The 25,492-nt window shown below is 44.7% G+C and overlaps 2 protein-coding genes across 3 annotated transcripts in view; both read right to left on the minus strand.

The window, feature by feature from the left end:
- The window catches only part of AIF1L (allograft inflammatory factor 1 like), an 803,784-nt gene that overhangs the window by 305,566 nt on the left and 472,726 nt on the right, over positions 1-25,492 (minus strand). The gene's annotated exons all lie outside the window — the stretch shown is intronic.
- ABL1 (ABL proto-oncogene 1, non-receptor tyrosine kinase) overlaps positions 1-25,492 on the minus strand; it is a 185,201-nt gene that overhangs the window by 53,947 nt on the left and 105,762 nt on the right. Inside the window, exon 1 of one of the 2 annotated variants that reach the window (XM_050759783.1) lies at positions 1,660-4,157. The exons of the other annotated variant lie outside the window; for it this stretch is intronic. Within the exon in view, the coding sequence (XP_050615740.1) occupies positions 1,660-1,738 (79 nt within the window). The 5' untranslated portion in view covers positions 1,739-4,157. Of the gene's footprint in view, positions 1-1,659; positions 4,158-25,492 lie in introns of those variants that run through there. 2 annotated transcript variants of the gene reach the window in all.

Raw genomic sequence — 25,492 nt, forward strand, 5'->3', positions numbered from 1 at the left:
CACCCTCCAAATGCTAGGCTCCGTGAGCCCACTCCACCTAGATGAGCCTTCTCTGGGCCATTCAGCCCCCTGGAATCCCAGAAAGAGAAGAGAAGTGAGGTACACAAACTGTGGCAAGAAGGGCAAACACGTTTCATCCACATCACTAGTGTGAGCTGCATATGTGACTCCAAGCAGGCATTCAGGGTAGAGTCAGAGGTTAAGGAAAGAAAAATAGGTTATAAAATTAATGAGGCCTCTGTTTATTTCTCCTGCTTTTAAAAAAAGAAAACCATGGCATTCTAGCAGAAATTCTACTTGCTCTAAAGTGAGCTTCACAGTTCTACTCTTTTTTTTTTTTTTTTTTTTTACTGAGACAGAGTCTTGCTCTGTCACCCAGGCTGGAGTGCAGTGGCGCGATCTTGGCTCACTGCAACCTCCACTTCCCGGGTTCAAGCAATTCTCCTGCCTCAGCCTCCCGAGTAGCTGAGATTACAGGCGTGTACCACCAAGCCTGGCTAATTTTTTGTATTTTTAGTAGAAATGGGGTTTCACCATGTTGGCCAGGCTGGTCTCGAAATTCTGACCTCAAATGATCCACCCGTCTCGGCCTCCCAAAGTGTTGGGATTACAGGCGTGAGCCACCGCGCCCGGCCACATTTCTACTCTTATATTTTAAGTCTTAAATGAAAACAACTGTGAAGAACAAGTGCCACTCCATCTCTAAAGCACAGTCTTTCTGCTGAAGGCAACGATCTGGGAGCACCAGTCTCAAATCAGATCAATTACATAGCCCCCTAGAAGCAGCGAAAGTGAAGACCCACAACCCTTAATTTACTTTTTTCCATTTAGAAAACTAAAGACTACAACAGGAAAGAAAAATAAAATAAAACAGATGTAATTAAAAAAGGAGAGTAGGTAGAAAGAACGCAAAAGTGAAGCCACCGTGGCCCTGAGCTTCACTTAAGGAACCGAACATGACACCCCAGTACTCTGGGGGACTCCTTGGAAACGCCTTCTTAAATGGGCTATGATCTCTCTCTCTTCCCCTGAAAAGTCAGCGAATTCCTAAGACCTCTTCGTGGTCTGCAGATAAGATGGGGGTGGGGGAGATGGAAAGATCACTTGAAATTCTGTATCCATAAATGGTAGAGTGGTGTTCCTTGTGTACATGATGCTTAATGGAAATCGCATGTTTTCACAAACACGGGTCGATCTTTTTAACACACAGTTCCAATTAACGGTGGAAATTCCATAACGTGGGATCCCAGGGATGTTAAGGCCTGTCGAGTTCACTTTCTCAAACTTTTTCGGGGGAGCCCGCAGTGTGGGGCCCCGGACGCCATCGTCACCATCCGGCGTGGCTCTCCCGGGGCTGGCGCCGGGGCTGGGGGCCACGCTCCGCCGGCGGTGCCTAGGGGTCATCGCGAGAAAGAGAAAGAGACAGAGAGAAAGAGAGAGAGAGACAGAGACAGAGAGAGAGAGACAGAGAAGAGAAAAGAAGAGAAGAGGAGAAGGGAGGAGAAGAGAAGAGGAGAAGAAAGGAGAAGAGAAAGGAGAAAAAGAGAAGCCCCAGGGAGGGCGCAGGAAGGAGCGCGCGGGCGGCGAGGCCTAGGAAGGGCCCAGCAGCAGCGGGAGGGCGCGCGGCTACTCAGCCCAACCCGCGCGGCCCGGGCTTACCTTCCAGATAACAGCTGGAGGACGAGGACAGCCCCTTCTTGGATTTGCAGCCCACCAGCTTCAGGCAGATCTCCAACATTTTCCCGCGCCAGCGACGTCGGGGGCCAGAGCCCCTCTCCCAGCTCGGTCTGCGGGCCCGGCTCAGGCCCGGCTCGGCCTGCGCGCCCCCCCGGGCGCTCCCGGCCCCGCCAGGCCGCCCTCACCGCAGCCCCGCGCGCCCGCGCCCGCCCATGGCCGCGGCCGCGTCTCCGCCTCGCCAGGACGCGCCTGTTAACAAAGGGCCCGGAGAGGGCGCCCGCCCGGCCCGCCCCCGCCCCGCCGCCGCCTGCGCCTTAACCCCCTCCTGGCCGCGCCCGTCCACACCCTGGGGCCCCCGGCGTTCCCGAGGCCGAGCGTGGCCCAAAGCCACCGCCGCTTTCCAAAGCCAACCCGGGCCAATGGCGATCCTCGCAGGGGAAAGGCCGCGCGCGGCCGGAGGAGGTCTTTCTCCGCCTGGAAGCGAAGTCCCAACCCCGGCGGGGAGGATGCAGGCCTGCTCCACTCCACTTTAAAAGCCGCGCGCAACTCCACCGCGTCCTGGGGCGTCCCCAACCTGCACCGCATTTGGCGAGTTTCCCAGTGCGCGGTGCCAGGCAAACCCTCTGACCCGAGGACGCTGGTGAAAATGCAAATTCCTCTGCAGTTACCAATACTAACTGGTCTCATTTCTACTCAACGCGCGTCCTGTGATTAAGGCTGAGGCAGTGGGTGTCTGGGGAGGAAGTCAGAGCTGGCACCCACAGGACAACCACACGGGCGCACGACACTCCGGTCAGGCCGCACACCCAGACCAGGATGTGAGGTCAGGCTGCGAACAGACGGGTGTGAGTTCAGAGTGAGAAGCCTTAGTCCCCACAATGAGAATTTTCAGATGCAGGGTCTGAGCCTCTTCTCTGATTCATTTTCTTTACCAGAGAACTTTTCCCCTTCCTTTGGCCGAGTGCCACGGGGTGAGGGTGGGGAGGAATCATTATTTAAAATCCCTTTCATTCAATTCTTTTAAACTCTTGTTTGGACTGACCACAGACAATGTTATAAAGTAGCAGCAATCACAATCGTGTTATTGGCACAGACCCAGAAATCTAGGTCAGAGAGAAACAGTAAGGAACCCAATGGCACCAAATAATTCAGTAAAATCTGGTAAGTTCCCCTCATGACAGGAAAAGGAATTTATTTCATTTATTTATTTCATAAATGGTGTTAATCACAAAACTGCAAAAGGGGGAAGTTTAGTCCACATCTTCTAGCCACGAAGAGTAAGAGCTGACATGTACCGAGCTCTTCCCGTGTGCCATGTTACCTTCATTACTGCATCTGCGCAATTATCTTGTGAGGAAACAGATTATCCCAATTCTTCAGGTTAAAAAAGCAAGCAAACAAACAAACAAACGCCACAGATGCTCAGAGAAGTCAAACACCTTGCCCACAGCTGGAAACAAGCGAAGATGGACTCAACCCAGGTCTGCCTGGCTCCAAGGATCAGGCTCCTGACCAGTGGATGATGTTGCCCCTTCACACCAAGAATAAATTCCAAGTGGATTAAAGCACTGGATATCTTTGGTCAAATAACTAGCATTGTCATTATATGTTTCAGAGAAAGCCTTGGTTATGAGACCCTGGCTACTTTCTAGCCTATCCTGTAAGGACAAAAACCCGAGTATCTTGAGTACATCAGGAATGGCTAAGTAACAAGATCTTCACCTAGCTCTGCCAAAAACAGCACATAAAAACTCCAACTGGACTGGATGTGACTAGTGTATATCACAGGGGTTCTCGGCCAGGATGTCATTAACTTTTCACGTGTGTCCTGCCAAATTCTGATGAACATACAACATGCATTTTTACTGCAATTGAATGGACCTACTGCTAGAGTCGTGGTACTAGATCAGGCCTCATGAGCATCCAAGAGGGCACCATCAGGGAAGTTTGCAGCTCCCATCATCTGGAGATGCAGGACGACAGGGTCCCCAGGGGATGGGTGCAGTGACTCTGGATGCTTTCTATGATCTGGGAGGCGCTGTTATTCTGCTGGACGGCCTGCATGTGGTGACTGCTAACGTGTTTGGTGTTGTCTTGAATCTTTCAACCTCTACACATAATGCCAAAAATAACTCAAAAGGGTGCCACCAATACCAACAAGTGAAAAAATACATTATCTGTCTGTTTTGTTGCCCTTTTGGAAAGTTCAGGGGCCTGGTTTCAGACAATAAAAAAGTCTTTCATTATACAGCATTTCATATTAAAGGGCCATATTCAAATTGGCAGCTTAATGCCAGGAATTACACATTATTAGGCATTTTGGAAATTCTAGCCATATCCTTCAATACCGTCTGTTAATACAGGCCCAGATATTTGCTTGCCTTGTGCTGTACTTTATATTGGTATATAAGTTTATTTTTTAAAGCTAATTATTATTACTAATATTCTGCTCCTGAGTCTAAAATGATCTTATCTCTTAAAATGAATAATGCTGTATCCAAATCTTGGATACAGATATAAACTGTATCCAAATCTTTTTTAGTTATAAAACCATACATCAACAGATCTAACAAAACCCTAAATTAGTGGCAATGAATACTGAAAAAACTGCCAAACTCTACACTACCGTATCAAACCTGGCCTAGTCTCTCCAGATCCAAGTTTTGATGCTTTTGAAACTCACTTGCCAGATATGAAGAGCATTTTGTTATAAGCAAATAAAGGAGAGCTTCAATCTTCTTATCAAAAGAACACCCCAAGAAGGATTCCTTCTAATCAGCCTAAGACCTAAAAGCCATTAGCTAAAAAGACTTTTTAAAAAGAAAGAAAGGGAAAGGAAAGAAATTAAAGACTGTGAACTAACTTGTTTGCTATGTTGCATTAGTTTGGGAAGAAATACACTTTTAATGTGCATGTAATATGTGCCAGTCACTCTTAAGCCTCATAGCAACCTAATGATTTTGTATAGTTTAATTCTATTTCACAGGTAAGAACTGACTGGAGGGAGAGGGGGAAGTATTCTGTCCAAGTTCACACAGCCAGGAGATAGTAAAGGAGGAAGGTCTTGAACTTTGTAAAATGGCAGAAAATTTCCAATTTAAGTGAGAGGTGGATAATATAAATAAGATCAGAAGATGAAATAAATAACATTAACTGTTGGGAAAACATGTCTTAGGAGAAAGTAATTCAGGGAACTAGAGCTATTTAAGAATTTTTTTTTTTTGAGACGGTGAAACCCCATCTCTACTAAAAGTACAAAAAAATTAGCTGGGCATTGTGGCGGGCACCTGTAATCCCAGCTAATCGGGAGGCTGAGGCAGAGAATTGCTTGAACCTGGGAGGCGGAAGTTGCAGTGAGCAGACATCGTGCCAACACACTCCAGCCTGGGCGACAGAGCAAGACTCCATCTCAAAAAAAAAAAAAAAAAAAAAAAAAAGAATATTAAGAAGGAAAGGGGCCGGGCGCAGTGGCTCACGCCTGTAATCCTAGCACTTTGGGAGGCCGAGGCGGGCGGATCACAAGGTCAGGAGATCGAGACCACGGTGAAACCCCGTCTCTACTAAAAATACAAAAAATTAGCCGGGCGCGGTTGTGGGCGCCTGTAGTCCCAGCTACTCGGGAGGCTGAGGCAGGAGAATAGCGTGAACCCGGGAGGCGGAGCTTGCAGTGAGCCGAGATCACGCCACTGCACTCCAGCCTGGGCGACAGAGCGAGACTCCGTCTCAAAAAAAAAAAAAAAAAAAAAAAAAAAAAAAAGAAGGAAAGGATAAAATCCTCAATTACATTAAAGGGATCTGAACAATGTTTCTAAAAGTATAATCCATGGACAATCTATTTTGAATAATGTGGGGCTTGCTTAAAATGCAGAGTCTTGGTTTCTAGTCTAGAATCAGGATATGTGCAGTGGGCTGGATCTGAAGTTGATCTGCATGCATATGTAAGATGGAAATCCACTGTTTGGGGGCCAGGAGCGGTAGCTCACGCCTGTAATCCCAGTACTTTGGGAGGCCGAGGTGGGTGGATCACCTGAGGTCAGGAGTTCAAGACCAGCCTGGCCAATAAGGGGAAATCCCGTCTCTACTAAAAATACAAAAATTAGCCAGGCGTGGTGTTGCACACCTGTAATCCCAGCTACTCGAGAGGCTGAAGCAGGAGAATCACTTGAACCTGTGGAGGCTGCAGTGTGCCAACACTGCGCCACTGCACTCCAGCCTGGGCAACAGAGCAAGACTCCGTTTCAAAAAAAGAAAAAAAGAAAAGAAATCCGCTGTTTTGGAAGAGGGAAGAGTTGCTTATTTTCACTGGGAGTAGGACAAACAGGAATGGATATTTCTAAAATTTAATTCATTTGAAAGCAATTTCAGAATTTAAGATACGCATAACTCTAGAACAAGTTACCAAAAGAAGACTCTTCTTAGAGGATTAGAGGAGAGAGACTGAATTTTTTTTTTTTTAATTTGGAATTTAGTCCTACTGAAAAGCTGGGCAGGCACCCACCATAGAAGTGGGTCAAGGGAAGGAGGCAGGATTCAGGATGTGGATGCTCCATCTCTCAGCAGCAGGACTGGGTGTGAGTGCAGGTGGAACAGAGAGAGATGAACCTGACAGGAGGCCTGGCTTGAGACCCCAGGACCAGATGACCCCAGGTCTGGATGACGCCTTCACTGTTTCCAGCACAGCTAGTAGCTTTAGGGGGAGAACAGCAAAGATCTTGAGGTATGTGCATACTATTTCACATGCAAATGCCAACAAAGCCCACTTTCTCTGATTCAGCAAACACTGTCCAGTGAGAGCCTGCCAGGTAGGTCCTCTAGCTCTGTGGGTCTAGTGTATGTCCAACTAAAGGATAAGATAGCTTAAAAAATCATTTCCATCATACCAGTTTTTGCCACTGTATAGGGACATGTGCATCCCTTTAAGTCTCACATTTTTTCAATCGGGTAGCACTACCTGCTGGTCATGAGTTATGTGTGACAAAGGCTAGTGCTGAGTCTTAGATCTGCCAGTCACTGTGGGGCCATGGGCAATGACTTCACCTCTCAGAGCCTCGATTTTCTTATCTGAAAAATGGGAGGTGGTCATAAGAGCACTTATCTCACAGGGTTATTATGAAGATTAGGAATCATGTATGGAGAGTGCCCGAAGCACAGAAGGTGCTTGATAATCAGTAGCTATTGTTATTTCCAAAAGAGGATTATTCCTGTATCAGGTCTATGTTCCTGCCTACATCTTACTGGGACTCAGGCAAGAGCTCAAGTTAACAAACATGCTATATGAAAATGATTCCAGAAAGCAGTCTGGAGGTTTTCCAAGAGACAAGGAAATCAATTTATCCTATGATGAGAAAGAAACACTAGCTATGAGGTAGGAGTAGCAACTAAGGTTCAAACGTAACAGAGAGCCCCACCTTTCATCCTAAAGCAAAGGTTTGCAACCACAGCTTCAGCAAAACACAAACCCCACACTGCCGCATCTTGGATGGGGGCCTAATTCAGACCCAAGATTTCGTGCACAGGCTGCACAGATGACTGTCCTTCAAATGACAATGATTTTTCTGTTAGTCCTCTTGGTATTTCCACGCTATAATTCTCAGCTGGGGAGCAAATCTGAACTGCCTTAGAGTAAATCCGCTTTCTAGAAAATCTCATTACAGTAAGACTTTACTATATTTTTATAATTAACAAGTCTAAACCTAACTGTTAAACATTTTTCTCTAGAAGGAGAGAATTAATAGTATTAGTATGCTCATTTTTAAAATTAATTTTTCTTTTTAATCAAAGTAATATACATAACATGGTTAAAACTCAAACAGTATTAAAAGTCTTATAAAAAAGGCTAAAAATAGTCTTGTAAAAATCTGGTAATAAAAAACAGCAATCCCATTCCCCTGTCTGTTTCCCCAGAGACAGCCTCCTTCAGATTTTAGCTAATAACATCACTTGCTCTTTCTGAATTCATTAGATTTATCCATTATCTATTAACTTATGACAGCAGTATTATACTATCACCATCCATAACCCCCCAAAACAATAAAATCACAATTTGGGGATAAATCAATAGTCAGTGTTTACATTACTAGGATGATGTAAATATTGTTCACTGCTTAGCCAATAATATACTATGAATGTTTCCTTTATTATACAACTTTGTTTATCCTAGAGATATTGCCTTGTTTTCATTTAACCAGTCTTCTATATACCTATTACCATTGTCCCTCAAATACTTCAAAGATCTGTCAAATATCTAGTGATATTTTTTCCAATCACTAAAACATTTCAAATATTCTCAGTTCTACTTATTGACTTAAATTCTTCATTTTGCTGGAATTCATCATCCAGTAGCTTCACAGAGGTGGGGCGGGAGGGTGCATGTCTAAAAAAATACCTTTCTTCTACCCTGACAGTTTGTCTGGGTATAGAATTCCAGGTTGAAAATAATTTTCCCAAATGAATTTTGAAGGCATTTATCTACTACTATCTAGTTTCCAGTAAGTATTGTTTAGAGATGCAGTCCCATTCTGGTTCCTGAAAATGAGTTGCTTTTTTTCTCTTTGGAAACTTTTAGGATCTTCTAATATTCTTGGTGTTCTGAACTTTCACAATGATATGGCTTGGAGTGAGTCTCTTTCATATATTATTCTGGGCACTCATAAATTCAGAGATTTATGTCATTCAGTTTTGGAAAATACTCACTTCACTAAACTCTGAAATTTTTCCTTACATTTAATGTCTCCTAACTTCTCCTCCATTTGTTTCTTTGTTGTTATCATTATTTTTTTCAGTTTTCATTCTGGAATTCCTACAAAAAGGATATTAAAGCCCTGGGATTGAGTTTCTAATTTTCTTTTCTTTTTTTTTTTTTTTTTTTTTTTTTTTGAGACGGAGTCTCGCTCTGTCGCCCAGGCTGGAGTGCAGTGGCCGGATCTCAGCTCACTGCAAGCTCCGCCTCCCGGGTTCACGCCATTCTCCTGCCTCAGCCTCCCGAGTAGCTGGGACTACAGGCGCCCACAACCGCGCCCGGCTAATTTTTTGTATTTTTAGTAGAGACGGGGTTTCACCGTGGTCTCGATCTCCTGACCTTGTGATCCGCCCGCCTCGGCCTCCCAAAGTGCTGGGATTACAGGCGTGAGCCACCGCGCCCGGCCTTCTTTTTCTTTCTTTTTTTTTTTGAAACAGAGTTTCACTCTTGTTGCCCAGGCTGGAGTGCAATGGCGTGGTCTCAGCTCACTACAACTTCTGCCTCCAGGGTTCAAGCGATTCTCCTGTCTCAGCCTCCCGAGAGTTTCTAATTTTCTTACCTGTTCTCTCTTATAGTTCTCTCAATAGTCCATGTCTTTGTCTTTATGTTCTGTTAGGTTGGTGCAAAAGTAGTCACGGCTTTTGTCATTAAAATGGCAAAAGCCCCAATTACTTTTGTACCAACCCAATACATTCTGAGACAATTTTCCACATCTTCTGTTGGATTTTAAATTTGGGCCATAATGTTTTTAATATTAAACAATTCATTCTTGCTGGGCATGGTAGCTCACGCCTGTAATCCCAGCCCTTTGGGAGGCTGAGGCAAGAGGATCACTTGAGCCCAGGAGTTCAAGACCAGCCTGGGCAACATAGTGAGACCCCATCTCTCTACAAAAAATTAGCCAGGTGTGGTGGTGCGTGCCTGTAGTCCCAGTTGTTCAGGGGGCTGAGGCAGGTTGGGAATGCAATGAGCTGTGATCTTGCCATTGCACTCCAGCCTGGGTGACAAAGAGAGACCATGTCTCAAAAAAGAAAAAAGAAAAAAATAAATAAAAGAAAAATAATTCATTCTTATTCTGATTGTTATTGTTTTTAAAAGCATCCTGTTTTCTGACATTTGCAATCTCTCTCTCCGAGGATAGCAAAGAGTAGTTCTTTTTTTTAAAGCAGTGTTTTGTGGGAAATGTATAGCTTTATTTATTTATTTACTATTTTTGAGACAGAGTCTCACTCTGTTACCCAGGCTGGAGTGCAATGGCTCAATCTCGGATCACTGCAACCTGCATCTCCCAGGTTCAAGCAATTCTCCTTCCTCAGCCTCCCAATAGCTGGGATTACAGGTGCCTGCCACCACACTCGGTTAATTTTTCTATTTTTAGTGGAGATGGGGTTTCTCCATGTTGGCTAGGCTGGTCTCAAACTCCTGACCACAGGTGATCTGCCTACCTTGGCCTCCCAAAGCGTTGGGATTAGAGGCGTGAGCTACGGCACCCAGTCTGAATTGTTCTTTTGCACTCTTCTTCTGTTGCCTGCATTGTCTTTATTTCTACCAAGTTCCTATTTTCTGCTATTTGTTTTACCCTTTATCTATTAATATCAGGTTAGAGACTTTCCTCTAATGCTTAGAGAAATTTGGCTGGCCATTAACTCTCTATGAATGAACAACTAAAAAGATGACTGTTAGTTGTGTATGCGTGGAAGGGGCACAGCCACTGGAAGGCTTCAGTGAAAGGAGATGGTGAACTCGCTTTTTCAAGAGAATCCCTAAATGTTGGTATCTACAGGGCTTTTCTCTAGGGTCATTCAACTTTTCCCCCCTAGAAAAGAATATTTCAATCTCTTCTCTATTAGGCCTCTGGCTAGCAGGTATTAGAAGAGGGCTGGGAATTCAATATGCAGACTTTTTAAAAATCTGCTCTTTGCCCACTCAACTATTTTTCAGCCAATGGCCTACCTGGACCCATGCTGGGGGTCAGGCTTCTGAGTCCAGAGCCTCTACAGGGCATTTCTCAACACAATGCCTCTGGTCTCCTGTAGGTGGGAAGGAGAGGTGGTCATCTGACTATATGGGGTTGGAGAGGGGTTTGAAGAATCTAAACTCTCTTTTTACAGGCTTTCAACTGATCCCCTTGATTTCAGCTTCAGGCCTCACCCCCTGCTTTCTGTGGCACTAATGTCTCTAATTTCTGAGCTTTCCCCAGATTCTTACAGGCAAACCAGGTCACTCTTAATCAGGGTCTCTCTCAGAAGAGGTTAGGTTTTGGCATCCTTGGTTCTGCTAAATCTATTACCCCTCTCTTTGCCTTTCTTATCCCCTACTGTCTCCTTTGGGCTCCTTTAGTCCTTACACATCTTCACTTAAAATATACATATATATATTTTGGCCAGGCATGGTGGCTCATGCCTGTAATCCCAGCACTTTGGGAGGCTCAGGCGGCTAGATCATTTGAGCACAGCCTGGCCAACGTGGCGAAACCCCATCTCTACAAATATACAAAAATTTGCTGGGCGTGGTGGCGTGTGCCTGTAATCCCAGCTACTCAGGAAGCTCAGGCAGGAGAATCGCCTGAACCCAGGAGGTGGAGGTTGCAGTGAGCCGAGATTGCGCCGACTCTGTTTCCAAAAAATAAATAAAATAAATCTTTTTATTGTCATTTTAAGAATTTATTTTCCCCGTATTGCAGTTCAGACAACTGTGACACAGATAGGTTATGTAACTTGCACTAGGTCACATACCAAGTTAGTGGCAGGGCAAGGAAAACCCCTGTCTTCAAACTCCCTTGTTAGATCCCTTTCCCATTGCATGACACCTACTAGGTACCCATGACAGACAAATTTTAGGACACTAGGCTGAAAAACTAAAATTTGTTGCAAACTATAGGTTTTAAATCTTCATTTCGCTGGCGGTGAAGAAACAACAAAACTCTAAATTCTTAAATCCAGTTACAACACTGTACCTTAAGGTTTAATGATAAACAGAAATATTATTAAGCAAAAATTGTTTGGGATATTCTTATTAAACTCTAAGGGCTTGAATTCAACTTAAAGAGATTTTGCCATGGTTTCATGAAATGTCTCTGTCCCTTTACCTTAACTTTTTAAATAAATACCAAATAATTTTATTTTAAATCACTGTACGTCTTGTTTTTAATCTGAATATTGAAGAAAGATTAAGGTATCTATAAAACAAATAAATGGAAAATAGCAATGTTACAGCTTTGTTGCAATCGAAAATAGCAATGCTGTAAAAACCCTAAACCCTTCAAATTATTATCTGTGTGATAAGATTTATAATGAGGTAAAAACTCAGCCAAGCAGGAGGAACTGATAAAAGAAAAAGCCCAAGCCTGGTTATTGGCAAGCTCCTTTTGTTTAAAGTGTTGTTAACTTTGAATTGGTAAACCAATGGTTAATATTTTCCTCTCTTTCTCTAAGACTAAAAGAATCTGCGAAAGCAGCAGAGCAGGCCTAGGAGATCACATTACATTTGGGGGTGGGGGAAGAAGGCAGCTGGAGGCGAGGGTAGAGAGAAGGGCTAAAAGGGAAAGAAAACAAGTTGTCTAAACCTCCCCACAGTGTAAAACCCAGCAGGGATTAGGAGGCAGTGGAGGAGCCAGTGTTTATCCAAGATATCTCTGGGGCAGTTGGAACTGGCTATAAAAGTATAGGCTCCTCCGGTATGAATATCCTGTCAGCAGCCTAGAGCTGTACCCCACGAAAGCAAAGTTCTTGGTAATTGTTACCAAGGCTTGAAACCCTAGAAATGAAATACTAAAGGGGAGTTAATGTTTATTTCTTCAAACCATTCAGTACCAATTTGTTTTGTTGTCAAGGTTTTCAACACACACAAAGGACAAATGGAACCAGAAGATTTCTTCCCTCTACTTGTTAGAAATGACTGCTGTCCTTAGAAGAGCAATGGGATCTCTAAACGGAACTGCTCTTTTTCTTCCTTTAAGTGACAGATGTGGCATATTAATCCAGAACTACATATTAACTGAACAAGAGCAGCTACAGTTAACCTTGGAGAAACTGTTCACTAAGTGGCACTGTGGTGATGGCAGGAAAGGGCTAGCTCAGTGGCCATGCAGCCACTTGAAAACAAAACAGCAAAGCAGAGGTTTGCTTTCAAAGGCAACCTGGTAAAAGCTGTCCTCTTTGTTTGCCACCTCTCCTACGAGCTGGTGCATAAGATCTATATTCTTTACAGCAACACCAAAATCAAATTTAATGTCTAAGTTACTTTCATATTCCCCAAGTGGGGTGGTGAACTGTATGTGTCAGCTTGACTAGGCCCCCAGGATGCCCAGATATTTCCAGGTGTGTCTGTGAGGGTGTTTCTAGAAGAGATTAGCATTTGAATTGGTGAACTGCCTAAGCAGGCCCTAACTTTGGCTGGCAGGGCCTGATTAGAACAAAAAGACAGAGTAACCTCAGCACTTTGGGAGGCCGAGGCGGGCAGATCATGAGGTCAGCAGATCGAGACCATCCTGGCTAACAGAGTGAAACCCAGTCTCTACCAAAAATAGAAAAAATTAGCCGGGCGTGGTGGCAGGCGCCTGTAGTCCCAGCTCCTCCGGAGGCTGAGGCAGGAGAATGGCGTGAACCCGGGAGGCGGAGCTTGCAGTGAGCCGAGATCACGCCACTGCACTCCAGCGTAGGCGACAGAGTGAGACTCCGTCTCAAAAAAAAAAAAAAAAAAAAAAAAAGAACAAAAAGACAGAAAAAGGTAGGTTGGATTTACCCTCCCTCTGCCTGACTGCTTGACCTGGGACATGGATCTTCTCCTTCCCTCAGCCTTCTGGGTTCTCAGACCTTCAGACTCAGACTGGAATCCACATCACTGGCCCTCAGCTCTCAGGCCTTCAAACTACACCAGCAGCTTTCCAGGGTCTCCATCTGGCAGAGAGCAGACTGTGGGACTTCTCAGGCTCCATCATCTCAGGAGCCAATACCTTATAATCAATCTCTTCAAAAGACACACATTTAGGATGTCTATTCCGATAGACAGACTCTATTGGTTCCTGTGTCTCTGGAGAGAACCGTAATACACTAGGCAATAATCAGTCATATTTACAGTTATTTCATATGACAAATGTTCTGGTGTAATTCAACAGTAAAATTAACTTCTCAATAACACTTAGGCCAACAACTGCATATCAACTAGACTTTCCTTGATGAAAATGAACAGGAATCCCATACAGGACCCTGGAAGCCCAACACTGGCTCTTGACATCTGTTTTTTCTCTTGCCTTCAACCCCTAAGTTTTAGGCCTTAACCCTTCAGTTGTAGATGGGACACACCACCCCAGAATAAAAGACTTCATTTCCCAGACTCTCTTGTGGCCAGGCACTGCCACAAGACTAAGTGATGGTATGTAGGCAAAAGTGCTGTGAAAGACTTCTGGGTCAGGTTCTTCAAAGCAATAGGCACGCAGTCCCTTTCCTCTTTCTGGTGTCCACTTTCCTCTTTCTGGTGTCCACTGCCTGCGACGGGCCACGGCAGCTGGCGTGGGCATTTTGGATCCTGAGGTAGAAGCTATGCCTTACAGAGTAAGGGACAGGAGGTGTCTGACCTTGAGGAGTCATTGTGCCCCTCAAGAACTGCGACTGTCAGCCTGTTACAGAGAGAAGCATCTTGCTTGTTTGAATTGCTCCTATTTTGGGTCTGTGACAGCCATTTAGTCCTTATGGTAATAATGTTAAAAGTTGAGTTCTAACTCGCATTAACCTAAGAATTCCCCAAATCAATCTTTTGTTTTCTTTCTCCATTGAAAACTGTTAATAGAAGGGGAGGTGTTTGAAACAGTCCTATAACCTTTAGAAAATTAAAGAGTGACCCAAATCATCCCTGTGAAACACGCAGCCCAGTGTCCAGCTCCTAAAAAACATTCCAATATTAAACATTATTATGATTACTATTAACTGTCCCTTTTCCTTCCTATAAACTCGCACTGGTGTAAGGAAGATAAAAAGCTACATGTGCCAAAAACACAAAAATTAGCTGGACGTGGTGGCTCACGCCTGTAGTCCCAGCTACGTCGGAGGCTGAGGCAGAAGAATCGCTTGAACCCAGGAAGCGGAGGTTGTAGTGAGCTGAGATCGTGCCACTGTACTCACCCTAGGCAACAGAGCGAGACTCCGTCTCAAAAAAAAAAAACAAAAAACAAAAAACTTGTACCCACAATACAGAGAACTCTTACCACTCAATAAAAAGACAGTGCACAAACTTAAAAAAAAAAAAAAAAAAAACAGGCAAAAGATTTGAATTCACAGGTCACCAAATATGAAATACAAATGGCTACTAAAGGCCGGGCGCGGTGGCTCAAGCCTGTAATCCCAGCACTTTGGGAGGCCGAGACGGGTGGATCACTAGGTCAGGAGATCGAGACCATCCTGGCTAACATGGTGAAACCCCGTCTCTACTAAAAAATACAAAAAACTAGCCGGGCGAGGTGGCGGGCGCCTGTAGTCCCAGCTACTCAGGAGGCTGAGACAGGAGAATGGCCCGAACCCGGGAGAGTGAGCTGAGATCCGGCCACTACGCTCCAGCCTGGGCGACAGAGCGAGACTCCGTCTCAAAAAAAAAAAAAAAAAAAAAAAAAAAAAAGGCTACTAAGCACATAAAAAGATGTTCGGCATCATTAGTCATTCAAGAAATGGAAACTAAAATCACAATGAGATGCTGCTTCACACCCATTCCAATAGCTATAATCAAAAGACAACCCCTGGCACACTGGCGCGTGCCTACAGTCCCAGCTACTAGGGAGGCTGACGCGGGAGGATCACTTGAGCCCAGGAGTTTGAGGCCAGCCTGATCAACATAGCAAGACTCTGTCTTTAAAAAAAAAAAAAAAAAAAAGCAGGGGTCGGTGGGCAGACAAAACCAACTATTGGCAAGGACGTGGAGAAATGGAACAATCACACATTGCTGGTGGGAATGTAAAATGGTACAGTCACTTTAGGAAATAGTTTGGCAGTTTCTTAAAAAGTTAAACATAAACTTACTATAAGACAGCAATTCGTCCAGACGTGGTGGCTCACGCCTATAATCCCAGCACTTTGGGAGGCCAAGGTGGGTGGATCACCTGAGGTCAGGAGTTTGAGACCAGCCTGACCAACATGGTGAAACCTCGTCTCTACTAAAAATACAAAATTTGCCAGGCATGGTGGCTCACATCTGTAATCCCAGCACTTTGGGAGGCAGAGGCGGGCAGATCATAACGTCAGGAGATCGAGACCATCCTGGCTAACATGGTAAAACCCCGTCTCTACTAAAAATACAAAAACAAAATTAGCCGGGGGTGGTGGCGGGCGCCTGTAGTCCCAGCTACTCGGGAGGCTGAGGCAGGAGAATGGCGTGTACCAGGGAGGCGGAGCTTGCAGTGAGCTGAGATCACGCCACTGCACTCCAGCCCGGGTGACAGAGCAAGGCTCTGTCTCAAAAAAAAAAAAAAAAAAAAAAAAATTAGCCGGGCGTGGGGGCGCATGCCTGTAATCCCAGCTACTTGGGAGGCCGAGGCAGGAGAATTCCTTGAACCTGGGAGGTGGAAGTTGCAGTGAGCCCAGATGGCACCACTGCACCCCAGCCCAGGCAACAAGAGCAAAACTCTGTCTCAAAAAAAGAAAAGACTGAGCAATTATACTTCTAAAAATCTACCCTAGAGAAATGAAAATGTATATCCACACAAAGACTTATACATGGATATATTATAGTAACATTGTTCATGACGACCAAAATTGGAAACAATCCAAATGTTTACCAACTAGTGAATGAACAGAGAAAACATATATCCAAACAATGGAATAATACTCAGCGATAAAAAGGAACAAAGTACTGAGACATGCTATAATCAGATAAACCTCAAAAACATGCTGAGAAAAAAGTCACAAAAGGTCATATATTGTATAAAACTTCATTTACATGAAACATACAGGAAGGACAAATCTATAGAAAAGCAAATGAGTGGTTGCCTGGGGCTGGAGGTGGGAGCGGGACTACTGCAAAGGGACAAAAGAGATCTTTTGCGGATGCCAGAAATGTTCTAAAACTGGATTGTGGGGCCAGGTGTGGTGGCTCACGCCTGTAATCCCAGCACTTTGGGAGGCTAAGGCTGGTGGATCATGAGGTCAGGAGATTGAGACCATTCTGGCTAACATGGTGAAACCCCATCTCTACTAAAAATACAAAAAAATTAGCTGGGCATGGTGGCACGTGCCTGTAATCCCAGCTACTCAGGAGGCTGAGGCAGGAGAATTGCTCGAACCAGGAGGCGGAGGCTGCAGTGTGCCAAGATTGTGCCACTGGACTCTAGCCTGAGTGACAGAGTGAGACTCTGTCTCAGAAAAATAAATAAATAAAAATAAAACTGGATTGTGGTTATGATGAACACTCTAAATTTAGTAGAAATCATTGAATTGAACGTTAAAATGGTAAATTTTATGGCATATAAATTACACCTCAGTAGAACTGCTAATAAAAAAGGGGAAAAAGCAATATGTTACATGATTTTAACACCTTTTTCTAACTGGATGTCATACAAATGACGAGACAAAGAATTAGTAATGCACCCAGTGAGGGCTGCTCAGTTCCAAGCTGCGAACACAGAAAGACTGTGCTGTATGTGTTGCTGGTTTTCAGCTTCTTTACTGATGCTTCTAATGAGAGCCATGTCTGGAGAGTCAGCCTGAAATGATTCCACCCAACTCTGATGCCTCTCTTCCCAACGCCCAGTGCAACGAAACTTCTGCAAAGAAGTGTGTGTGAGGGGAAGATTGTATATACACAAATGAGATGATCAACACAGGGTGGGAGTAAGGAGATGGAATACAGGTTGACTCAAATAAAGACATCTGAGAGAGCCAGCAATCCAGCACAGCGAAGACAGTGAGGCACAGAAACACATCTACCATTCACAGGAAGCACTTGGACGCCCTCACAAGTAATGGCAGCTTTCCAACCTGCAGCCTTTGCAAAGGCATGAAGGGCTGCCATTTGTAGAGTTCCCAAATACATACCATGACCCCACATGCATCTTATGGGCAGTACAGTTCCAAATGTTAAATCTCTCATGGAAACCAAGTATCATGGTAAATTGGTTAAGATCAAAACGTTAAGAATTAAAAATCTACTGTAGGAAAATTTCTAGGTAGTAAACATGTTTCCAAAGTGCTGAGAAAGAGAAGCCATCAACTAAATATTGGAATTAACAATAAATATTTCATGAGTCTGAAACTTGTGAACTGCAGTGACTGAGGTCCAACAAGCAGAAGTCACCAAAGATAGGGTTAGAGAAGCCAGGTTCTGAAGCTGAGAGCCCACCAATGACCAAAACACCTGGTGTAACATGTCCATACCAGGAATTTTCGGCTGGGCGCGGTAGCTCATGCCTGTAATCCCAGCACTTTGGAAGGCTGAGGCAGGCAGACCACAAGGTCAGGAGTTCGAGACCAGCCTGGCCAGCATGGTGAAACCCCATCTCTACTAAAAATACAAAAAAAGAGTAGCCAGGCGTGGTGGCGTGTGCCTGAAGTCCCAGCTACTCGGGAGGCTGAGGCAGTAGAATTGCTTGAACCTGGGAGGTGGAGGTTGCAGTGAGCTGAGTTCGTGCCTCTGCACTCCAGCCTGGGCAACAGAGTGAGACCCTGTCTCAAAAAAAAAAAAAAAAAAAAAAAAAAAAAGGTATTTTTCTTCACTTCCTGGTCTCATTTGGCTGGTTTAGCTCTCCTAAAAATGCTTGAGTTATCAGAGATTTGGGAATGCCCTTTCATTCAACAAACATTATAGACCCAGCTGTGATGAAGATGACAAAAAAGGATAAGAACATGTCTTTTTTTATTTTTTTTTTGAGATGGAGTCTCGCTCTGTCACCCAGGCTGGTGTGCAGTGGCGCGATCTCGGCTCACTGCAACCTCCCCACTTCCCGGGTTCAAGCGATTCTCCTGCCTCAGCCTCCCAAATAGCTGGGACTACAGGCATACGCTACCACGCTTGGCTAATTTTTGTATTTTTAGTAGAGACAGGGTTTCACTATGTTGGCCAGGCTGGTCTTGAACTCCTGACCTCGTGATCCGCCCGCCTCGGCCTCCCGAAGTGCTGGGATTAGAGGCATGAGCCACCACGCCTGGCCGGATGAGACAATTTCTGACCTCCAAGGATGCACAGTCTTGAAAAAGAGGCTGGGGGAGAGGGAGAATCAGACACTGAAATAATTGCAAGGCCAGAAAAACTCAATCATAAATATACACACAATAGCTACAGGAGCCCAGAGTGGTTAATTCTGCCTGCAGGTGTTAGGAAAGCATTCTTGGGGGAGAAATGGGAAATGCAGATACAGTAAAAGAATCTTCCTCTTTATCATTTTCCTTTCAGAATTTAGAAATCAATTAAAAACATATGTGGCCCATACATAAGGCTGAACTGATCTTCCACAAAGGTGAAAGGGCAATTTAATGAAAAGAGGCTATCTGTTGAACAAATGGTGCTAGAACATCCGAAATCCCTATAGAAAATGATGACTCTAAAGCAGTACCTGGCACCACATACAGCATTTAATGTGGAATGAATTATAAGCCCAAAAGTTGAATTAAAACTTATAAAATTTCTAGAATTTCTTTGTAAACTTGAGTTAGGTGAAGATTTCTTAGCTATAATACAAAATGTATGAACCTTAAGAGAAATCACTGATAAGCTGAAATTTTTTTTTTGAAATGGAGTTTTAATCTGTTGCCCAGGCTGAAGTGCAGCAGTACAATCTTGGCTCACCGCAACCTCTTCCTCCCGGGTTCACGCGATTCTCCTGCCTCAGCCTCCCGAGTACCTGGGACTACAGGTATGCGCCACCACGCCTGGCTAATTTTTATATTTTTAGTAGAGACAGGGTTGTGCCATGTTGGCCTAGCTGGTCTCAAACTCCTGGCCTCAAGTGATCCACCCTCCTTGGTCTCTCAAAGTGCTGGGATTATAGGCGTGAGTCACCCAGCCTGGCCCGATAAACTGAATTTCATCAAAATCAAAAACTTCTGCTGTTCTAAAGATACTGTTAAGAGAATGGAGACAAGTCACAGAACGAAGACCAAATGGAGCAACTGGTGTGAATGCATATGGTGTGAACTGCTGGTAGTAACGCAAAACAGCACCCTTACTTTGTAAAATAGTGTGGCAGTGTCTCCTAAGTTAAGCATATACTTATCCTATGACCTAGCAATTCCACTCCTAATTATTTACCAAAGAGAAATGAAAACTTATGTCCACACCAAAGCCTACATGTGAATGCTTACAGTGGCTTTACTCATAATCACAAAAAACTGGAAACAACTCAGATTCCTTCAGTGGATGGATGGATCAATACACAGGGTACATCTGTACAATGGAACACTACTCAGCAATAGAAGGGAATGAACCACTGATTACACGCAGTGACACATATGGATCTGTTAGAAATGCTTGTTCCCTGGTGCCATAAAGAAATAGCACTTGGCCGGGCGTGGTGGCTCAAGCCTGTAATCCCAGCACTTTGGGAGGCCGAGACGGGCGGATCACGAGGTCAGGAGATCGAGACCATCCTGGCTAACACGGTGAAACCCCGTCTCTACTAAAAAATACAAAAAATTAGCCGGGCGAGGTGGCGGGCGCCTGTGGTCCCAGCTACTCGGGAGGCTGAGGCAGGAGAATGGCGTGAACCCGGGAGGCGGAGCTTGCAGTGAGCCAAGATTGCGCCACTGCACTCCAGCCTGGGCAACCGAGCGAGACTCCATCTCGAAAAAAAAAAAAATAGCACTTGAACATAAATTTAATTTCCTCAGCAAGGCCATTTTTTACTTTCTGCAGAAAGGGTACACTCACCAGCAGTTTTGCCACGAGAATACACCGAACAAAGGAGACAGGCTCATTTATCACCTGATGCGTCCACCCTACTGTTGTGTCCAGTTTCCACTGGCTGGAACGGGACCTCATATTCTGTATTTGTCCTGATTGGCTAGTAACTTGGAACTTTTTAAAAGCAGCAAAGGCAGAGGAGAACGAAGGAGGAAGTAACTTGTGGAGTGCTGAGAAAGATAAAAAAGCCTTTAAATAAGGAAGAGGAACAGGCTATGACCTAATGCTTGCTTGGGCCAGTATAAGCATGCCAGGGCAAGTATTTAGGCTAAATTGTGAGAGCTAGGAATATAAAGTACATTGATTTCTTTATTACGGCTAGCAGATATTTAAGACTGTTAGCACAGGTCTTTGAATAAATTTTGCTTCTAAGAGAAGTTACTATTTATTCCTAATTAGATGGGGAGGAAAGTCTTTGAAGAGGAACCTCTACTTTACTTTTTATAGATCTTAAATGCATTAGGACTTAAAAGCTTAGACACTTTATAATTCTACTTATATGACATTCCGTAATAAGCAAAATTGAGCAGCAGTTGCCAGGTCTGGGGGGATGACTGACAAAAAAAGAATGAGGGAGAGCAGTGCGGTGGCTCACACCTGTAATCCCAGCACTTTGGGAGGCCAAGGTGGGGGGATCACCTGAGGTGAGGAGTTCAAGACCAGCCTGGCCAAGATGGTGAAACCCTGTCTCTACTAAAACTACAAAAATTAGCCAGGTGTGGTGGTGCGTTCCTGTAATCCCAGCTACTTGGGAGGCTGAGGCAGGAGAATCGCTTGAACCCGGGAGGCAGAGGTTGTAGTCAGCTGAGATAGCACCACTCTGCACTCCAGCCTAGGCAATACAGCGAGACTCCATCTCAAAAAAAAAAAAAAAAAAAAAAAAGGAATGAGGGAAACATGGGGGACAGGGAATGGTTCTATATCTCAAGTGTGGTGGTAGTTACATGACTGTATGCATTGTTAAAACTCAGTACTGCTCATTAAAATGGGTACATTTTACTGTACGTAAATTATATCTCAATAAAAACACTATTTTCCTGGGGAAAGGATTCTGGGAAAGTGGCAGAATAGGAAGCACCAGGAATCTGTCTCCCCACCTAAATCGGAGTGACAGTACTATTTCAGAGCTCTAGAGTTTCACCATTCCTTTCATCCTAATTGCCCCAAAAGTCTTAACTTGTTCCAGCATCAACTAAACATTCCAGAGTTTCATCTAAGTCAGATATGGGTAAGACTCAAGTCACAATTCATCCTAAGGCAAATTCCCTCCAGCCATGAGCCTGTGAAAGGAAACAAGTTATCTATTTCCAAAACACAATAGCGGGGCAGGCATAGGATAGACATTCCCATTCCAAAAGTGAGAAATAGGCAAGAAGAAAGGGGTAACTAACTGGTCCCAAGTAAGTCCAAAACCTAACAGGGCAAACAGCATTAAGTTAAGAGAATAATCTTTTTGACTCCATGTTCCTGCCTTCTGAGCACACTAGTGGGGCAAGAGGCCAAGGTTTCAGGCAGCCCTGCCCCTATGGCTTTGTTGCGCTCAGCTCATGCTGCAACTTTTACATGTTAGAGTCTTGTGCCTGCATGTTGCCCAGGATGGAGCTGCTGCTGGTGGTGCTACAGTTCTGGGGTCTGGTGCAGCAGCCCCAGCACTGCAGCTCCACTAGGCATTGCTGTAGTGGGAGCTCTTTGTGATGGCTCTGCCCCTGTGGCTTATGTCTGCCTGGGTCCCCACGATATCTGATACATCCTTTTAAATCTCAGTGGAGGCTGCCAGTCCAGGCACTCTGCACACCTGCAGAGTTGGCACTACATAGATGCTTCCAAGGCTTGCCACTCGCACCCTCCAGAGCAGCAGCATGAACTAACCGCACCTGGGCCTGCTTGAGCCATGGCTGGGTGGCTGAGGGCCACTGGGCCAGAATGCGGTGAGCAGAGACCTGAGGCAGCACTGGACAGCAAATGCTGATTTTCCAAAGCTGCCTAGGGCCACTCTCTTGGGGCTGCCTCACAGATCTTTGAAATGGCTTCTGGGTTGTTCTCCCATTATCTTGACGTATAGCACCTGGACTCTTTCTAGCCATGCTAATTCCTTTATCAGAGGGTCACTTGGCCACACCCCTGCATGTTTTTTGTTGTTGTTGTTCTTTACTTAGCTAGGCTGTGAATTTTCCAAATCTTTATGTTATGCTTCCCTCATAAATTACAAATTCTGTCTTTAAATCATTTCTTTTCTCTCTCATTTTACTGTATGCAGTTAAAAGAGGCCACATAGCACCTTAATATTTGGCTTAGAAATTTCTTCTGACAGATATCCTAGTTCATCACTTTTAAATTCTGCCTTCCTTAAAGCCCTTGGGCATGGATACAATTCACCCAAGTTCTTCAAGGCTTTATATACAACAGGGAATGCCTTTATCCGGCTTCCAATAAGAATTCATCATTTCTACCTGGGACCTCATCAGAATGGCCTTTACTGTCTATACTTCTATCAACATTATGATCACAACCACTTAAGTGATCACTGGGAAGTTCCATAGTTCCCTACAGTTCTCTTCTTCAGCTCTCACTAGAATCACTCTCAAATTGGCTCAGTTCAGGACAATACAGGCTTTTTCTAGCCTGCTCCTCCAAATTCTTCCAGCCTCTGTTCCTTACCCAGTTCCAAAGCCACCAACACATTTCCAGGTATTTGTTATAGCAACAACCCAACTTCTTGGAACTATTTTCTATCTTAGTGTTTTGTGCTGCCACGACAGAATACCACAGACTAGATAATTTATAATAAACAGAAATTTATTTTTCACAGTTCTAGAGGCTGGGAAGTCCTAGACGTGGGGACTGCATCTGGCCAAGGGTTCATCATCAATGACAGAATGGCAAAAAGGGTAAGAGAGAGAAAAGGAGGCCAAATTAATCCTTTTTTGTTTTTTGTTTTTGAGACAGGGTCTCACTCTGTTGCCCAGGTTGGAGTGCAGTGGCACAATGTTGGCTCACAGTAACCTCCACCTCCTGGGCTCAAGCGATCCTCCCATCGCCTCAGCCTGAGTAGCTGGGACTACAGGCATGTGCCACCAGACCTGGTTAATTTTTGTATTTTTTTTGAGATGGAGTCTTGCTCTGTCACCCAGGCTGGAGTGCAGTGGCGCAATTTCGGCTCACTGCAAGCTCCGCCTCCTGGGTTCACGTCATTCTCCTGTCTCAGCCTCCAGAGTAGATGGGATTACAGAAGCGCCCACCACCACGCCCTGCTAATTTTTTTGTATTTTAGTAGAGACCAGGTTTCACTGTGTTAGCCAGGATGGTCTCGATCTCCTGACCTCGTGATCTGCCTGCCTTGGCCTCCCAAAGTGCTGGGATTACAGGCGTGAGCCACCGCGCCCGGCCCAATTTTTGTATTTTTTGTAGAGACGTGGTTTCACCCAGGTTTTGGTCTCAAACTCCTGGCCTCAAGTGATCCGCCCACCTTGGCCTCCCAAAGTGCAGGATTAGAGGTGTGAGTCACTGCGTCCAGACCAAACTCGTCCTTTTATAAGGAACCGATTCCTACGATAACAAACCCCTCCCCTTCCCACAGCATTAATCCATTCGTAATGGTGGTGGCCCCAGGACCCAAACACTTCCTATTGGGCCCCACCTCCCAAGACCTCTGCATTAGAGATCAAGTTTCCAACATGTGAACTTTGGGGGACACACTGAAACCACAGTACCATGGTAACCACAAAGAAAATAGCTATGGAATATATACAAAAGGAAATAAGAAAGGAACTTAAATGTTTTACTACAAAAAATCAACTACACAGAAAAAAAAGACAGTAATGCAGGAAATGAGAGACAAAAAAGCTGTAAGGCATATAGAAAACAAAACAAGAAAAATGAAAGAAGTAAATCCCTTCATCAGTCAGACTTAAAAGGAAGGACATTCTGTCATATGCTACAACAGGGAAGAACCTCGAAGACATTATGGTAAGTGAACTGAGACACTCACAAAAAGACAAATACGTTTAATTCTACTTATATAAGGTACTTGGGATAGTCAAACTCACAGAGACAGAAAGCAGAATGGTGGTTGCCAGGAGCTGGGGGAGGGAAAAGGGGAGTTATTGTTTAATGGGTATAGTGTTAAATTTTGCAAGATGAAAAGGGTTCTGGAGGTGGATGATGGTAATGGTTGCACATTAGTAGGAATGTACTTAATCCAACGGATGTATAAAAACAGTTAAGATGCTTAATTTTGTATGAGTGTTTTACACATACATACACACACACACACATACACACACACAAAGTTAAACACCTCCACCACCATTTTCCTTCTGCAAGGCCTCTTTCCTCAGGAAGTCCACTGCTAAGGCCCAGGCTTGGTGCTTCCCTGGGAGTGGCACCTCTTAGGTGTTGTGAGAGGGGACTCCATCACTGCACTCTGAGTGATTTGGCCACTGGGAATTACATAAATGGTCCTAAAGGAGTGCTTGTGATCTATGCCCCATTTGGTTTCTTTCCCTCTTGATTATTTTACTTATTTATTTATTTATTTATTTATTTTTCAAGACTTGAGTCTCGCTCTGTTGCCCAGGCTGGAGTGTGGTGGCGCGATCTCGGGTCACTGCAACCTCCGACTCCCTGGTTCAAGTGATTCTCCTGCCTCAGCCTCCTGAGTAGCTGTGACTACAGGTTTGCACCACTGTGCCCAACAAATTTTTGTATTTTTAGTAGCGATGGGGTTTCGCCATGTTGGCCAGGCTGGTCTCGAACTCCTGGCCTCAAGTGACCTGCCCACCTCACCCTCCAAAAGTGCTGGGATTACAGGCATGAGCCACCATGCCCGGTCTTTCCCTCTTGATTCTTTCTGCCCTATGAGACTCAAAGTGGGATACAGACCAGAAGTCTGCACTAACAAGTAGCTTTATCCACTGTCACCCAATGTGGTAGAAATCCACGCTACATGTGTCCTTCTCTAATACAAACCTCTCTTCACCTGTCTGGGAGAGCACTGGTGGCCATGGAGAGGCAGCTGTGGGTGATAGAGAGAAGTCACGCAGGAGGGCAGGGTCCTGGGTTCCAGTAGGTTCTGAGAGTCTAGGTGAGGCACATCCTCACTCCAGCCTCACTCATCCGCAAAATGGAGGCTGAACCAGATGGCTGCTCTGAGCTATCCTGGCTGAGTCTGTCACCTAATGTAAGGTCTCAAGTAAATTT

The sequence above is a fragment of the Macaca thibetana genome, chromosome 15 (genome assembly GCF_024542745.1).
Source record: "Macaca thibetana thibetana isolate TM-01 chromosome 15, ASM2454274v1, whole genome shotgun sequence".
In the NCBI taxonomy this organism is placed as follows: Eukaryota; Metazoa; Chordata; class Mammalia; order Primates; family Cercopithecidae; genus Macaca; species Macaca thibetana.